The following is an 18702-nucleotide window of genomic DNA, read 5'->3' as shown; positions in this document are numbered from 1 at the left end:
ACCCTTTACTATACACAGCTCTATAGAGACCTGGGCTGGTTACAGACCAACAGAACCCTTTACTATGCACAACTCTATAGAGACCTGGGCTGGTTACAGACCAACAGAACCCTTTACTATACACAGCTCTATAGAGACCTGGGCTGGTTACAGACCAACAGAACCCTTTACTATATACAGCTATATAGAGACCTGGGCTGGTTACAGACCAACAGAACCCTTTACTATACACAGCTCTATAGAGACCTGGGCTGGTTACAGACCAACAGAACCCTTTACTATATACAGCTATATAGAGACCTGGGCTGGTTACAGACCAACAGAACCCTTTACTATACACAGCTCTATAGAGACCTGGGCTGGTTACAGACCAACAGAACCCTTTACTATATACAGCTATATAGAGACCTGGGCTGGTTACAGACCAACAGAACCCTTTACTATACACAGCTCTATAGAGACCTGGGCTGGTTACAGACCAACAGAACCCTTTACTATACACAGCTCTATAGAGACCTGGGCTGGCTACAGACCAACAGAACCCTTTACTATCCACAGCTCTATAGAGACCTGGGCTGGCTACAGATCAACAGAACCCTTTACTATACACAGCTCTATAGAGACCTGAGCTGGCTACAGACCAACAGAACCCTTTACTATACACAGCTCTATAGAGACCTGGGCTGGCTACAGACCAACAGAACCCTTTACTATACACAGCTCTATAGAGACCTGGGCTGGTTACAGACCAACAGAACCCTTTACTATACACAGCTCTATAGAGACCTGGGCTGGCTACAGACCAACAGAACCCTTTACTATCCACAGCTCTATAGAGACCTGGGCTGGCTACAGATCAACAGAACCCTTTACTATACACAGCTCTATAGAGACCTGAGCTGGCTACAGACCAACAGAACCCTTTACTATACACAGCTCTATAGAGACCTGGGCTGGCTACAGACCAACAGAACCCTTTACTATACACAGCTCTATAGAGACCTGGGCTGGTTACAGACCAACAGAACCCTTTACTATACACAGCTCTATAGAGAACTGGGCTGGCTACAGACCAACAGAACCCTTTACTATACACAGCTCTATAGAGACCTGGGCTGGCTACAGACCAACAGAATCCTTTACTATACACAGCTCTATAGAGACCTGGGCTGGCTACAGACCAACAGAACCCTTTACTATACACAGCTCTATAGAGACCTGGGCTGGCTACAGACCAACAGAACCCTTTACTATACACAGCTCTATAGAGACCTGGGCTGGCTACAGACCAACAGAACCCTTTACTATACACAGCTCTATAGAGACCTGGGCTGGCTACAGACCAACAGAACCCTTTATTAAGTAGTTTATTAGGTACACCACCCCATTCATGAAAATGGTTTGCTCCTACAGACAGTAAATCACATGGCCATGGCTTGCTAAATAAAGCAGGCAGACAGACAGTGAGGAATTCAGTTAATATTCGATTGAATGTTAGTATGGGCAAAACTAGTGACCTAAGCAACATTGAGCGTGTTATGATCGTCGGTGCGAGGCGCGCCGGATTCTAGTATCTCAGAAAACGGACGGCCTCCTTGTCTTTTCACACAGGACAGTGTCTAGGGTTGACCGAGAATGGTGCGACAAACACACATCCAGTCAGCGGCAGTCCTGTGGGCCAAAACAGCTCGTTGATGAGAGGTGGAAGGAAAATGGCAAAAATCGTCGTGCAAGCTAACAGGCGGGTCACAAACAGACACATAACACCGCAGTAAAAACAGCGGTGTGCAGAACGGCATCTCGAGAACGCAGAATCTGAAGGTCCTTGTCAAGGATGGACTAACTGCAGCAGACGACCACACTTGGTTCCACTCCTACCAGCTAAAAACAAGAAGAAGCGGCTCCAGTGGGCACGCCATCACCAACACTGGACAATTGAGGAGGGGAAAAACCATTGTTGTCTGGTCCGACGAATCCCGGGGTCCTGTTCTGTCATGCTGAGTCAGGATTTGGCGTCCATGGCCCCATCCTGCCTGGAGTCAACGGTACAGGCCATGGCCCCATCCTGCCTGGAGTCAACGGTACAGGCCATGGCCCCATCCTGCCTGGAGTCAACGGTACAGGCCATGGCTCTATCCAGCCTGGAGTCAACGGTACAGGCCATGGCCCCATCCTGCCTGGAGTCAACGGTACAAGCCATGGCCCCATCCTGCCTGGAATCAACGGTACAGGCCATAGCTCTATCCAGCCTGGAGTCAACGGTACAGGCCATGGCCCCATCCTGCCTGGAGTCAACGGTACAGGCCATGGCCCCATCCTGCCTGGAGTCAACGGTACAGGCCATGGCCCCATCCTGCCTGGAGTCAACAGTACAGGCCATGGCCCCATCCTGCCTGGAGTCAACGGTACAGGCCATGGCTCCATCCTGCCTGGAGTCAATGGTACAGGCCATGGCCCCATCCTGCCTGGAGTCAACGGTACGGGCCATGGCCCCATCCTGCCTGGAATCAAAGGTACAGGCTGGGGGTGGCTGTGATGTAATAGTGTGAGGAATATTTTCCTGGCACACGTTAGATACCTTGATACCAATTGAACAACGTTTGAGCATCACGCCTTGTAGAATCCACGCCCCGAAGAATTCAGTTTGTTCTGGAGGCACCAACCCGGTACTAGATGGGTTTACCTAACAAATTGGCCACTGAGTGTATATAACATGTATAGACTAATATAATAGATCATGTGCATGTCGGTGGTGATGACATGCTAGTGCCGAACATGACAAGGGAAATACGTGTTGATATAATCTAGCTTTAACTTTAACACACACACATTCACACACACACACACACTGCCCCCCTCACACACACACACTGCCCCCCTCACACACACACACACACACACACAGCCCCCCTCACACACACACACATCCTGTAACCCCACCTTGCCACTGAAGCTCTGACGGATGTCTGACAGGGTCTCTGGAGCCATGAAGGCAGGAGTCCCAGCTGTGGAGGATAGCAGGGCATCGTTGCCCTCAAACTGGTTACTGACCCCAAAGTCAGCAATCTTCACATGACTGTCGTCACCCAGCAGCAGGTTAGAAGGCTTGATGTCCCGGTGGACTATCTTCTGGTAGTGCACTGAGGAGAACAGAGACAAAGAAAGAAAGAAAGAAAGAAAGATAGAAAGAAAGAAAGAAAGAAAGAAAGAAAGAAAGAAAGAAAGAAAGAAAGAAAGAAAGAAAGAGCGAGAGAGAGGGCGAAATAGCAGAACTTTATATGGTAAGTGATTCCATGATCCCAGACTTTCTAATGACCATTATGATTTGGCCACGAGACAGAGTTTTTCTGTGGTCAGAAACACCGCAGTTATTCTTTAAAAAAAGCTCTTCTTCTACCAGGCAGAGAGGAAGACATCCTACTCAACCGGGTCGCGATCATAAGAGCACAATGTAGCAAAAAAAGTATCAAAACCAGCATTTCCTCAAGTTCAATAACAATACAATACATTTAGTAGAATCTTTAATCTCTAGCGATTTACACTCATGAATGTATACACTACCGTTCAAAAGTTTGGGGACACTTAGAAATATCCTTGTTTTTGAAAGAAAAGCAATTTTTTGGTCCATTTAAAATAACATCAAATTGATCAGAAATACAGTGTAGACATTGTTAATGTTGTAAGTGACTATTGTAGGTGGAAACGGCAGATTCTTTATGGAATATCAACATACTGTAGTCGTACAGAGGCCCATTATCAGCAACCATCACTCCTCTGTTCAACTGGCACGTTGTGTTAGCTAATCCAAGATTATCATTTTAAAAGGCTAATTGATCATTAGAAAACCCTTTTGCAATTATGTTAGCACAGCTGAAAACTCTTGTCGTGATTAAAGAAGCAATGAAACTGGCCTTGTTTAGACTAGTTGAGTATCTGGAGCATCAGCATTTGTGGGTTTGATTACAGGCTCAAAGAAAACAGATGGCTCACAAGTCCTCAACCGGCAGCCTCATTAAATAGTACCCGCAAAACACCAGTCTCAACGTCAACAATGAAGAGGCGACTCCGGGATGCTGGCCTTCTAATGAAGCTGCCAGTTGAGAGCTTGTGAGCCATCTGTTTCTCAAACTAGACACTCTAATGTACTCGTCCTCTTGCTCAGTTGTGCACCGGGGCCTCCCACTCTTTCTATTCTGGTTAGATCTAGGTTGCGCTGTTCTGTGAAGGGAGTAGTACACAGCGTTGTACGAGATCTTCAGTTTCTTGGCAATTTCTCGCATGGAATAGCCTTCATTTCACAGAACAAGAATAGACTGATGAGTTTCAGAAGAAAGGTCTGATTACTGCTGCCTGGCAGTGACGGCTGTAACACCCACACACAGATGTGATGCACTGTGCTGCTGCCTGGCAGTGAATGTTGTAACACCAGATTTGATGTGACACGGGTCGCTCACCGGATTAATGATTGAACAGTGAAGACATGAATGGCTTGACCTTGGGGCTGATTTCTATGGTACAGAAACATTGTGAGTATGTACAGGGTGACTGATACTAAGTTATACTGTAGCTCTTCACACACACAAAGAGACACACTAACTTTGACATTTAAGTAATTTAGCAGATGCTCTTATCCAGAACAATTTACAGGAGCAATTAGGGGTTAAGTGCCTTGCTCAAGGTCACATACAGATTGTGGATTAGAGCGTTTTCTAAACGACTAAAATGTAAAACGATCAAATTCAGTTTATTTCAAGTGCATTCAAATTCACATCAATGTCATAACACATTTTAGAGAGAAAGTAATTGCTGTAAATCTGTGAGTCATGCATTAAAGGGCCAATCTGTGAGTCATGCATTAAAGGGCCAATCTGTGAGTCATGCATTAAAGGGCCAATCTGTGAGTCATGCATTAAAGGGCCAATCTGTGAGTCATGCATTAAAGGGCCAATCTGTGAGTCATGCATTAAAGGGCCAATCTGTGAGTCATGCAATAAAGGGCCAATCTGTGAGTCATGCATTAAAGGGCCAATCTGTGAGTCATGCATTAAAGGGCCAATCTGTGAGTCTTGCATTAAAGGGCCAATCTGTGAGTCTTGCATTAAAGGAACAATCTGTGAGTCTTGCATTAAAGGGCCAATCTGTGAGTCATGCATTAAAGGGCCAATCTGTGAGTCATGCATTAAAGGGCCAATCTGTGAGTCATGCATTAAAGGGCCAATCTGTGAGTCTTGCATTAAAGGGCCAATCTGTGAGTCTTGCATTAAAGGGCCAATCTGTGAGTCATGCATTAAAGGGCCAATCTGGAAGTCTTGCATTAAAGGGCCAATCTGTGAGTCTTGCATTAAAGGGCCAATCTGTGAGTCATGCATTAAAGGGCCAATCTGTGAGTCATGTATTAAAGGGCCAATCTGTGAGTCTTGCATTAAGGGCCAATCTGTGAGTCATGCATTAAAGGGCCAATCTGTGAGTCATGCATTAAAGGGCCAATCTGTGAGTCATGCATTAAAGGGCCAATCTGTGAGTCATGTATTAAAGGGCCAATCTGTGAGTCATGCATTAAAGGGCCAATCTGGAAGTCTTGCATTAAAGGGCCAATCTGTGAGTCATGCATTAAAGGGCCAATCTGTGAGTCTTGCATTAAAGGGCCAATCTGTGAGTCTTGCATTAAGGGCCAATCTGTGAGTCATGCATTAAAGGGCCAATCTGTGAGTCATGCATTAAAGGACCAATCTGTGAGTCATGCATTAAAGGGCCAATCGGTGAGTCATGCATTAAGGGCCAAACTGTGAGTCATGCATTAAGGGCCAAACTGTGAGTCATGCATTAAAGGGCCAATCTGTGAGTCATGCATTAAGGGGCCAAACTGTGAGTCATGCATTAAAGGGACAATCTGTGAGTCATGCATTAAAGGGCCAATCTGTGAGTCATGCATTAAAGGACCAATCTGTGAGTCATGCATTAAAGGGCCAATCGGTGAGTCATGCATTAAGGGCCAAACTGTGAGTCATGCATTAAGGGCCAAACTGTGAGTCATGCATTAAAGGGCCAATCTGTGAGTCATGCATTAAGGGGCCAAACTGTGAGTCATGCATTAAAGGGACAATCTGTGAGTCATGCATTAAAGGGCCAATCTGTGATTTCTACATCCAGTTTTTGACTTTTAGATTAATTATATACACATTGATTCTTGAAGAATGTAACTTAGAAATGTCTCATGAGCTGAGTTCAACTGTCATACCTCATTAGAACCCCCCCAAAATAAGCTTGTTTAACACCAATGTTTGTAAACAATGTATCGATAAACAAACAGTCAGTCCTTGCTCTGTAGCTCTGTCTAAGAACTTGAGAGTGGGTACATCCCTCAGTTTTTTACCAAAATATACAGCGGGTAGACGGCTTTGTTACTGTTTGAAGTGCAGAACCTCATTAGAGTACATTAGAGTACATTAGAGTCCATTAGAGTCCATTAGAGTCCATTAGAGTCCAATAGAGTCCATTAGAGTCCATTAGAGTCCATTAGAGTCCATTAGAGTCCATTAGAGTCCATTAGAGTCCATTAGAGTCCATTAGAGTCCATTATTTATTTATTTATTTCACCAGGTAAGTTGACTGAGAACACATTCTCATTTGCAGCAACGACCTGGGGAATAGTTACAGGGGAGAGGAGGGGGATGAATGAGCCAATTGTAAACTGGGGATTATTAGGTGACCATGATGGTTTGAGGGCCAGATTGGGAATTTAGCCAGGACACCGGGGTTAACACCCCTACTCTTACGATAAGTGCCATGGGATCTTTAATGACCTCAGAGAGTCAGGACACCCGTTTAACGTCCCATCCGAAAGACGGCACCCTACACAGGGCAGCCTGGGGCATTGGGATATTTTTTTTAGAACAGAGGAAAGAGTGCCTCCTACTGGCCCTCCAACACCACTTCCAGCAGCATCTGGTCTCCCATCCAGGGACTGACCAGGACCAACCCTGCTTAGCTTCAGAAGCAAGCCAGCAGTGGTATGCAGGGTGGTATGCTGCTGGCTAAATTAGAGTACATTAGAGTCCATTAGAGCAAACATATACACTAACTCCCCTTACGTGACCCAACATCCTGCGATGCAACTAACCGTGTAACGACAACAATTACAGAGAAGATCCAAACAGGAACATTGCTCTAAGCTGGTGAGTCGCGCATTAAGGAAACAAACATTTATTTAACTAGGCAAGTCAGTTAAGAACAAATTCCTATTTACAACGATGCCCTCGGAACAGTGTGTTAACTGCCTTGTTCAGGGGCAAAACAACAGATTTTTACCTTGTCAGCTCAGGGATTCGATCCAAAGATCTATCGGTTACTTGCCCAACGCTCTAACCGCTAGGCTACCTGCCGTAAACTATGTGAAGCATATTGCTTATCCTACATGATACTAGTAGCCATGCTACTACGGAGGTGAATACTTCCTATAGGCTTTATCCACTCCCTATATGTTACACAACATAGCCCAAGCTCTGCCATGCTATACAGAAGCCTACAGAGCACACGCTGCATACGTAGAGAGCATACAGGACACAACATACTGTAACCCATCCTACCATAGTACTACAGTACAGTTCACCTATTGATTATGCTAAGAGCCCTGAGAGTCAGATCCCCCTCAGTCTAAAATAGCACAACAGCCTTAGAAAAGCCCTGATTGGCTATAAGCTCAACACTAGACATCCTGATTGGCTATAAACTCAACACTAAACATCCTGATTGGCTATAAACTCAACACTAGACATCCTGATTGGCTATAAACTCAACACTAAACATCCTGATTGGCTATAAACTCAACACTAGACATCCTGATTGGCTATAAACTCAACACTAGACATCCTGATTGGCTATAAGCTCAACACTAGACATCCTGATTGGCTAGAAACTCAACACTAAACATCCTGATTGGCTATAAACTCAACACTAAACATCCCGATTGGCTATAAACTCAACACTAAACATCCCGATTGGCTATAAACTCAACACTAGACATCCTGATTGGCTATAAACTCAACACTAGACATCCTGATTGGCTAGAAACTCAACACTAAACATCCCGATTGGCTATAAACTCAACACTAAACATCCCGATTGGCTATAAGCTCAATACTGAAGCTCCTGATTGGCTATGAGCTCAATAGCACTGAGGAGGTAGATTGTGTCTGACAGTCTGACACACCAGAAGAGAGAAAGTCCTTTAGGACGTGAACATACTGTGGCTGGAGGGGAGCTAGACGAGGGCTGAGGGGGAAAACACAGAGAGACGGGGAAATGGAGACTCAAGTCTACCAGGCACACTGTTCTACCCTGTTCAGTGATGGAGGCTGGCTCCTCTTCTCCACTGAGATTATGATATGGGCTAGTCTGGCAGTCAGTCAGTCTGATAGTCAGGCAGTCAGGCAGTCTGGCAGTCTGATAGTCAGGCAGTCAGGCAGTCTGGCAGTCTGATAGTCAGGCAGTCTGGTACCTCTGCTGCAACTCATTGATGTAGCGGTATATACAGCACTGTATGTATGAGGGGAAAAGGAGAGGAAGGAGTATGATGGTAGTACTCACAGTACTCGATGCCCAAGACGATGTCTCTGAAGTAGAGGCGTGTCTGCTCCTCAGTGAAGGGGCTGTCTGTGGGGACCTCCATCACTGGACTGGGATCGCCGCAGGAACCAACCCACAGATAGGTAGAGAGAGAGAGAGACAACATAGTACATAGCTAACAATAACATTTTAAACGTTATTCTTTTGAAACTTTTGTGTGTGTAATGTTTACTGTGAATTTGTTTGTTTACTTGCTTTGGCAATGTAAACATATGTTTCCCATGCCAATAAAGCCCATTTGGGAGAGGTATATAGAGAGAGCGAGAAAGAGATAGCTAGAGAGACTGTCTGTCTGTCTGAAGAGATAGCTCGAGAGACTGTCTGTCTGTCTGTCTGTAGAGATAGCTAGAGAGACTGTATGTCTGTCTGAAGAGACAGCTAGAGAGACTGTATGTCTGTCTGTCTGAAGAGATAGCTAGAGAGACTGTCTGTCTGTCTGTCTGAAGAGATAGCTAGAGAGACTGTCTGTCTGAAGAGATAGCTAGAGAGACTGTATGTCTGTCTGAAGAGATAGCTAGAGAGACTGTATGTCTGTCTGTCTGAAGAGATAGCTAGAGAGACTGTCTGTCTGTCTGTCTGAAGAGATAGCTAGAGAGACTGTATGTCTGTCTGAAGAGATAGCTAGAGAGACTGTATGTCTGTCTGTCTGAAGAGATAGCTAGAGAGACTGTCTGTCTGTCTGAAGAGATAGCTAGAGAGACTGTCTGTCTGTCTGAAGAGATAGCTAGAGAGACTGTCTGTCTGTCTGTCTGAAGAGATAGCTAGAGAGACTGTATGTCTGTCTGAAGAGATAGCTAGAGAGACTGTCTGTCTGTCTGTCTGTAGAGATAGCTAGAGAGACTGTCTGTCTGTCTGTCTGTAGAGATAGCTAGAGAGACTGTATGTCTGTCTGTCTGAAGAGATAGCTAGAGAGACTGTCTGTCTGTCTGTCTGAAGAGATAGCTAGAGAGACTGTATGTCTGTCTGTCTGTAGAGATAGCTAGAGAGACTGTCTGTCTGTCTGTCTGTAGAGATAGCTAGAGAGACTGTCTGTCTGTCTGAAGAGATAGCTAGAGAGACTGTCTGTCTGTCTGTCTGAAGAGATAGCTAGAGAGACTGTCTGTCTGTCTGTCTGAAGAGATAGCTAGAGAGACTGTCTGTCTGTCTGTCTGAAGAGATAGCTAGAGAGACTGTCTGTCTGTCTGTAGAGATAGCTAGAGAGACTGTATGTCTGTCTGAAGAGATAGCTAGAGAGACTGTCTGTCTGAAGAGATAGCTAGAGAGACTGTCTGTCTGAAGAGATAGCTAGAGAGACTGTATGTCTGAAGAGATAGCTAGAGAGACTGTCTGTCTGAAGAGATAGCTAGAGAGACTGTATGTCTGAAGAGATAGCTAGAGAGACTGTCTGTCTGAAGAGATAGCTAGAGAGACTGTATGTCTGAAGAGATAGCTAGAGAGACTGTCTGTCTGTCTGACTGAAGAGATAGCTAGAGAGACTGTATGTCTGTCTGTCTGAAGAGATAGCTAGAGAGACTGTATGTCTGTCTGTCTGAAGAGATAGCTAGAGAGACTGTATGTCTGTCTGTCTGTAGAGATAGCTAGAGAGACTGTATGTCTGTCTGTCTGAAGAGATAGCTAGAGAGACTGTCTGTCTGTCTGTCTGTAGAGATAGCTAGAGAGACTGTATGTCTGTCTGTAGAGATAGCTAGAGAGACTGTATGTCTGTCTCTCTGAAGAGATAGCTAGAGAGACTGTCTGTCTGTCTGTAGAGATAGCTAGAGAGACTGTCTGTCTGAAGAGATAGCTAGAGAGACTGTCTGTCTGTCTGACTGAAGAGATAGCTAGAGAGACTGTCTGTCTGTCTGAAGAGATAGCTAAAGGCATAGCCTTGCTATTGAGAAAGGCCGCCATTGATAAACCTGGCTCTCACAAAATGAGGTGGAAACTGAGCTGCACTTCCTAACCTCCTGCCCAATGTATGACCATATTAGAGACACATATTTCCCTCAGATTACACAGATCCACAAAGAATTCGAAAACAAACCCGATTTTGATAAACTCCCATATCTACTGGGTGAAATACCACAGTGTGTCACGACTTCCGCCGAAGTCGGTCCCTCTCCTTGTTCGGGCGGCGTTCGGCGCTCAACGTCACCGGTCTTCTAGCCATCGCCGCTCCACCTTACATTTTCCATTTGTTTTGTCTTGGTTTTCCGCACACCTGGTTCACATTCCCTCATCTGACCTAATGTATATTACCCTCTGTTCCCCCCCATGTCTGTGTGTGGAATTGTTTGTTTGTTACGTGTGGTTCGCATCAGGCTGGTTTGCGCCGGGTATGTGTTTGACCCGTGTGTTTTGTTTAATGTACCGCTTGTGTACTTTGGGCGTTATCACTGTGTTCCTTGGGCATGAGTAAAGTGTGCCTGTTATCACACATCTCTGCTCTCCTTCACCTGACTTCTCTTCAACCAGTTGCGCACATCGTGACACAGTGTGCCATCACAGCAGCAAGATTTGTGACCTGTTGCCACAAGAAAAGGTCAACCGGTGAAGAACAAACACCATTGTAAATACAACCCATATTTATGCTTATTTATTTTACCTTTTATACTTTAACCTTCTTCAGAAGTGCGAGAGACTGTATGTCTGTCTGTCTGAAGAGATAGCTAGAGAGACTGTCTGTCTGTCTGAAGAGATAGCTAGAAAGACTACATCGTTAAAACACTGTATATATACATAATATGACATTTTTAATATCTTCATTCTTTTGAAACTTCTGTGAAACTAATGTTTACTGTTCATTTTGATAGATAATATACAAAAGTGAAATAAACTAACTCACTTGCTTTGACAATAGTTAACTTCTTTGGGGTAGGGGGCAGTATTTTCACGTCCGGGTGAAAAGCGTGGCCAGAGTTAACGGCCTGCTACTCAGCCAGAAAAGCTAGAATATGCATATTATTAGTAGATTTGGATAGAAAACACTCTGAAGTGTCTAAAACTGTTTGAATGATGTCTGTGAGTATAACCGAACTCATATGGCAGGCAAAAACCTGAGAAAAAATCCAACCAGGAAGTGGGAAATCTGAGGTTGGTCGATTTTATACTCAGCTCCTATTGAAGATACAGTGGGATATTGGTAATGTAGATGTCAACAGTCTTTAGAACCTTGTCTGATGCTTCTACTGTGAAGTGGGGCCGAATGAGAGCGGATTGAGTAAGGTCTACCATGACCTGAACAAGCGCTGACCATGCGTGTTCATGTGAGAGCGAGCTCTGTTCTATCGCACTTCTGAAGACAAAGGAATTCTCCGGATGGAACATTATTGAAGAATTATGTTAAAAACATCCTAAAGATTGATTCAATACTTCGTTTGGCATGTTTTTTACGGACTGTAATATAACTTTTTAAACTTTTCGTCCATACTTTCCGCTGGACTTGCCCGCGCGTCGTGAGTTTGGAAAGTGTACTGAACGCTAGAACAACAAGGAGGAATTTGGACATAATTGATGGACATTATCGAACAAAACAAACATTTATTGTGGAACTGGGATTCCTGGGAGTGCATTCTGATGAAGATCATCAAAGGTAAGTGAATGTTTATAATGTTATTTCTGACTTCTGTTGACTGCACAATATGGCGGATATGTTTTTGTCTTGATTGGGCTCTGAGCGCCGACCTCAGATTATTGCATGGTTAGCTTTTTCCGTAAAGCTTTTTTGAAATCTGACACAGCGGTTGCATTAAGGAGAAGTGCATCTAAAATTCCATGCATAACACTTGTATTTTCATCAACATTTATAATGAGTATTTCTGTAAATGGATGTGGCTCTCCGCAAAATCTCCGGATGTTTTGGAACTTCTGAACGTAACGCATCAATATAAACTCAGATTCTTGGATATAAATATGAACTTTTCCCAAACAAAACATACATGTATTGTGTAACATGAAGTCCTATGAGTGTCATCTGATGAAGATCATCAAAGGTTAGTGAATAATTTTATCTAAATTTCTGCTTTTTGTGAATCCTATTTTTGGCTGGAAAATGGCTGTGTTATTCTGTGAATAGGCACAGCTAACATAATCGTTTGGTTTGCTTTCGTCGTAAAGCCTTTTTGAAATCGGACACTGTGGCTGGATTTACAACAAGTGTATCTTTAAAATGGTGTAAAATACATGTATGTTTGAGGAATTTTAATTATGGGATTTCTGTTGTTTTGAATTTGGCGCACTGCAGTTTCACTGGCTGTTGTAGAGGTGGGACGCTACCGTCCCATGTACCCTAGAGAGTTAACATATGTTTCCCATGCCAATAAAGCCCTTTGAATTGAATTGAGAGAGAGCGAAAGAGAGAGAAAGAGAGAGACAGATAGACAGACAGACAGACAGACAGACAGACAGACAGACAGACAGACCAAGCACAGTTAGAGCAGATTGTAAATATAAGACAACCACACAACCTCCCACATCACTGGCACCCAACAGCTAACAACAAGAACATCCATACCATGTCAAATCAACCAGCACCACCAGTAACAGCTCAGAGTCTTCTGCCCCCATGGATAGGATTTAATTTAACACAGGGCTTAAACAGAACATAACCAATTTCCCAATGTTAGCCTATGTAGTCACCAAATCAGCTATTCCATAGACAGCTAGCTACCTACAACTCTCAAATGTTTTCAAGTCCTCCGTTTAATTAATCCATCTAAATGCCAACTATCCTGAGTGTGTAGATGGAAAGAGCAGGATGAATTGAAATTAAAGGGGAACCTTTAATTTCCTTTCCGGTGAGAAATAGATCATTAGAAACGATTATGCAGACAGAGAGAAAATGCTCTCTCGCTCTCTCACTCTCTCTCTCTCAATTCAAGGGCTTTATTGGCAAGGGAAACATGTGTTAACATTGCCAAAGCAAGTGAAGTAGATAATAAACAAAAGTGAAATAGACAATAAAAATTAACAGTAAACATTACACTCACAGAAGTTCCAAAAGAATAAAGACATTTCAAATGTCATATTATGTCTATAGACAGTGTTGTAACGATGTGCAAATAAACTCAGCAAAAAAAGAAATGCCTCTTTTTCAGAATCCTGTCTTTCAAAGATAATTCGTAAAAATCCAAATAACTTCACAGATCTTCATTGTAAAGGGTTTTAACACTGTTTCCCATGCTTGTTCAATGAACCATAAACAATTAATGAACATGCACCTGTGGAACGGTTGTTAAGACACTAACAGCTTACAGACGGTAGGCAATTAAGGTCACAGTTATGAAAACTTAGGACACTAAAGAGGCCTTTCTACTGACTCTGAAAAACACCAAAAGAAGGATGCCCAGGTTCCCTGCTCATCTGCGTGAACGTGCCTTAGGCATAATGCAAGGAGGCATGAGGCCTGCAGATGTGGCCAGGGCAATAAATTGCAATGTTCGTACATTCGCGCTTATCGTCGAAGAAATAAGCGTTACACCGAGGCCTGTACTCTGGAGCGGGATTGATTTGGAGGTGGAGGGTCCGTCATGGTCTGGGGCGGTGTGTCACAGCATTATCGGACTGAGCTTGTTGTCATTGCAGGGAATCTCAACGCTGTGCGTTACAGATAAGACATCCTCCTCCCTCATGTGGTACCCTTCCTGCAGGCTCATCCTGACATGACCCTCCAGCATGACAATGCCACCAGCCATACTGCTCGTTCTGTGTGTGATTTCCTGCAAGACAGGAATGTCAGTGTTCTGCCATGACCAGCGAAGAGCCCGGATCTCAAACACATTGAGCACGTCTGCGACCTGTTGGATCGGAGGGTGAGGGCTTGGGCCATGCCCCCCAGAAATGTCTGGGAACTTGCAGGTGCCTTGGTGGAAGAGTGGGGTAACATCTCACAGCAAGAACTGGAAAATCAGGTGCAGTCCATGAGGAAGAGATGCACTGCAGTACTTAATGCAGCTGGTGGCCACACCAGAGATTGACTGTTACTTTTGAATTTGACGCCCCCTTTGTTCAGGGACACAACGGATCGCTGCCGCTGTACATAGTCCATCTGTAAATAGCCCACCCAATCTACCTCATCCCCATATTGTTATTATTTACTTTTCTGCTCTTTTGCACACCAGTATCTCTACTTGCACATCATCATCTGCTCATTTATCACTCCAGTGTTCATCTGCTAAATTGTAATTACTCCGCTACTATGGCCTATTTGTTGCCTTACCTCCTCATGCCATTTGCACCCACTGTATATAGACTTTCATTTTTTTCTATTGTGTTATTAACTGTACGCTTGTTTATTCCATGTCCATTTGTTTGTCGGCCTCTAAAAGGCTTTCTTATTTAAAGACTTTCAAAAGATCTGATTGAATTGCTTATAGATCCCTTTAGATATCCCCATGTAGTGTCACACTGCTTTGCTTTATCTTGGCCAGGTCGCAGTTGTAAATGAGAACTTGTTCTCAACTAGCCTACCTGGTTAAATAAAGCTGAAATTAATATATATATAAATATATATTACTCCATTTCTGTTAGTCACATGTCTGTGAAACTTGTTCAGTTTATGTCTCAGTTGTTGAATCTTGTTATGTTCATACAAATATTTACACATGTTAAGTGAAAATAAACGCAGTTGACAGTGAGAGGACGTTTCTTTTTTTGCTGAGTTTAGTTAAAGTACAAAAGGGAAAATAAATAAACATGAATATGGGTTGTATTTACAATGGTGTTTGTTCTTCATTGGTTACCCTTTTCTTGTGGCAACAGGTCACAAATCTTGCTGCTGTGATTCACACTGTGGTATTTCACCCAGTAGATATGGGAGTTTATCAAAATTGGATTTGTTTTCGGGTTCTTTGTGGATCTGTGTAATCTGAGGGAAATATGGGTCTCTAATATGGTCATACATTTGGCAGGAGGTTAGGAAGTGCAGCTCAGTTTCTACCTCATTTTGTGGTCAGTGTGCACATAGCCTGTCTTCTCTTGAGAGCCATGTCTGCCTACGGCGGCCTTTCTCAATAGCAAGGCTATGCTCACTGAGTCTGTACATAGTCAAAGCCTTCCTTAAGTTTGGGTCAGTCACAGTGGTCAGGTATTCTGCCACTGTGTACTCTCTGTTTAGGGACAAATAGCATTCTAGTTCGCTCTGTTTTTTGTTAATTCTTTCCAATGTGTCAAGTAATTATCTTTTTGTTTTCTCATGATTTGGTTGGGTCTAATTGTGCTGTTGTCCTGGGGCTCTTTGGGGTCTGTTTGTGTTTGTGAACAGAGCCCTAGGACCAGCTTGCTTAGGGGACTCTTCTCCAGGTTCACCTCTCTGTAGGCAATGGCTTTGTTATGGAAGGTTTGGGAATCGCTTCCTTTTAGGTGGTTGTAGAATTTAACGGCTCTTTTCTGGATTTTGATAATTAGCGGGTATCGCTGATCCGCATGCATTATTTGGTGTTTTATGTTGTTTCTCAGTGGTCTGAACAGGGGAATGTCTGGTACATCAAAGGGGTTTCTCAGTGGTTTAAACAGGGGAATGTCTGGTACATCAAAGGGGTTTCTCAGTGGTTTAAACAGGGGAATGTCTGGTACATCAAAGGGGTTTCTCAGTGGTTTAAACAGGGGAATGTCTGGTACATCAAAGGGGTTTCTCAGTGGTCTGAACAGGGGAATGTCTGGTACATCAAAGGGGTTTCTCAGTGGTCTGAACAGGGGAATGTCTGGTACATCAAAGGGGTTTCTCAGTGGTCTGAACAGGGGAATGTCTGGTACATCAAAGGGGTTTCTGAGTGGTCTGAACTGTTAGTTTACACCTGTTGTTTATGACGCACGTGACAAATAAAATTTGATTTGATTTGAGTCACTAACCAAAGGAATCCTGTTTGTGTTTGTGAACAGAGCTCTAGGACCAGCTTGCTTAGAGGACTCTTCTCCAGGTTCATCTCTCTGTAGGTGATGGCTTTGTTATGGAAGGTTTGGGAATCACTTCCTTTTAGGTGGTTATAGAATATAACAACTCTTTTCTGGATTTTGATAATTAGCGGGTATCGGCCTAATTCTGATCTGCATGCATTATTTGGTGTTTTATGTTGTACACAGAGGATATTTTTGAAAAGGATATAATTGGTATATCAAATTTTATGTTCCTTTTGATGGCATAGAAGGCCCTTCTTGCCTTGTCTCTCAGCTTATTCCCAGCTTTATGGAAGTTACCTGTGGCGCTGATGTTTAGGCCGAGGTATGTATCGTTTTTTGTGTGATCTAGGGCAACCGTGTCTAGATGGAATTTGTAATTGTGGTCCTGGAGACTGGACCAGTCTATGAATTCTTCAATTACATTGAGCTGATTTCTGACCTGCTATTCCTTCTTTTCCCGTAGTATATTTCTGTATTGTTTTGGTGAATCACCATAGTGAAGGCTTAGACTCAGGTTTTCTGGGTCTCTATGTTTTTGGTTGGATAGGTTTCTCAATTTCTTTCATATGTTTTTGCATTCTTCATCAAACCATTTGTCATTGTTGTTAATTTTCTTCAGTTTTCAGTTTGACATTTTGATAGGGAAGCTGAGAGGTCAAATACAGTTGAAGTCGAAAGTTTACATACACCTTAGCCAAATACATTTATACTCAGTTTTTTACAATTCCTGACATTTAATTCTAGTAAAAATTCCCTGTCTTAGGGATTTCTTTGTTTGTGCCTACATGTTTCAATTTAGGTGCACAAGTGCTCCTTGTAAAAAAGGTCAGCATAGAGCTCCCCCTCTCTCTCTCCCTCTTTCCCTCTCTCTCTCTTTCCCTCTCTCGGCCCCCCCTCTCTCTTCCTCTTTCCCTCTCTCCCCCTCTCTCTCTCCCTCTTTCCCCCTCTCCCCCTCTCTCTCTCCCTCTTTCCCCCTCTCCCTCTTTCCCCCTCTCCCTCTTTCCCTCTCTCCCTCCCCCCTCTCTCTTTCCTCTCTCCCCCTCTCCCTCTATCCCTCCCCTCCCAGTTAAATGGGCATTGGGTGGATTAGATGGGAAAAGTTGCCCTTCTATTGAATCAAAATGTCATCATTCAGAAAGAATTCCCTCATGAAACCAGCTCTCTATTTCTTCTGTTTTCTTGTCACAAAGCCATTAGCTTCACATCAAAGGGGTTTCTCAGTGGTTTAAACAGGGGAATGTCTGGTACATCAAAGGGGTTTCTCAGTGGTTTAAACAGGGGAATGTCTGGTACATCAAAGGGGTTTCTCAGTGGTTTAAACAGGGGAATGTCTGGTACATCAATGGGGTTTCTCAGTGGTCTGAACAGGGGAATGTCTGGTACATCAATGGGGTTTCTCAGTGGTTTAAACAGGGGAATGTCTGGTACATCAAAGGGGTTTCTCAGTGGTCTGAACAGGGGAATGTCTGGTACATCAAAGGGGCTTCTCAGTGGTTTAAACAGGGGAATGTCTGGTACAAAATGGCTTCTCGATGGTCTAAACTGTTAGTTTAAACCTGTTGTTTATGACGCACGTGACAAATAAAATTTGATTTGATTTGAGTCACTAACCAAAGGAATCCTGTTTGTGAACAGAGCTCTAGGACCAGCTTGCTTAGAGGACTCTTCTCCAGGTTCATCTCTCTGTAGGTGATGGCTTTGTTATGGAAGGTTTGGGAATCACTTCCTTTTAGGTGGTTATAGAATATAACAACTCTTTTCTGGATTTTGATAATTAGCGGGTATCGGCCTAATTCTGATCTGCATGCATTATTTGGTGTTTTATGTTGTACACAGAGGATATTTTTGAAAAGGATATAATTGGTATATCAAATTTTATGTTCCTTTTGATGGCATAGAAGGCCCTTCTTGCCTTGTCTCTCAGCTTATTCCCAGCTTTATGGAAGTTACCTGTGGCGCTGATGTTTAGGCCGAGGTATGTATCGTTTTTTGTGTGATCTAGGGCAACCGTGTCTAGATGGAATTTGTAATTGTGGTCCTGGAGACTGGACCAGTCTATGAATTCTTCAATTACATTGAGCTGATTTCTGACCTGCTATTCCTTCTTTTCCCGTAGTATATTTCTGTATTGTTTTGGTGAATCACCATAGTGAAGGCTTAGACTCAGGTTTTCTGGGTCTCTATGTTTTTGGTTGGATAGGT

The 18702-nt window shown here is 43.5% G+C and overlaps 1 protein-coding gene across 12 annotated transcripts in view; it reads right to left on the bottom strand.

Annotated features, from left to right (window-relative positions):
- Positions 1 to 18702, bottom strand: part of LOC129867982 (calcium/calmodulin-dependent protein kinase kinase 1-like) — a 96991-nt gene that overhangs the window by 37686 nt on the left and 40603 nt on the right. For all 12 annotated transcript variants that reach the window (XR_008761702.1, XR_008761703.1, XR_008761704.1 and 9 more), the window contains exons 8-9: positions 8587 to 8675; positions 2941 to 3140 (exon numbers count right to left, since the gene is read on the bottom strand). Coding sequence is in view for 2 of the 12 variants with exons in the window: in XM_055941516.1 (XP_055797491.1) it covers positions 2941 to 3140; positions 8587 to 8675 (289 nt within the window). In the remaining 10 variants the exon portion in view is untranslated. The remainder of the gene's footprint in view (positions 1 to 2940; positions 3141 to 8586; positions 8676 to 18702) is intronic.

Source organism: Salvelinus fontinalis, chromosome 13 (genome assembly GCF_029448725.1).
Source record: "Salvelinus fontinalis isolate EN_2023a chromosome 13, ASM2944872v1, whole genome shotgun sequence".
Classification (NCBI taxonomy): Eukaryota; Metazoa; Chordata; class Actinopteri; order Salmoniformes; family Salmonidae; genus Salvelinus; species Salvelinus fontinalis.
The sequence above is the reverse complement of the archived record's forward strand: the minus strand, read 5'-3'. Positions and strand labels throughout refer to the sequence as shown.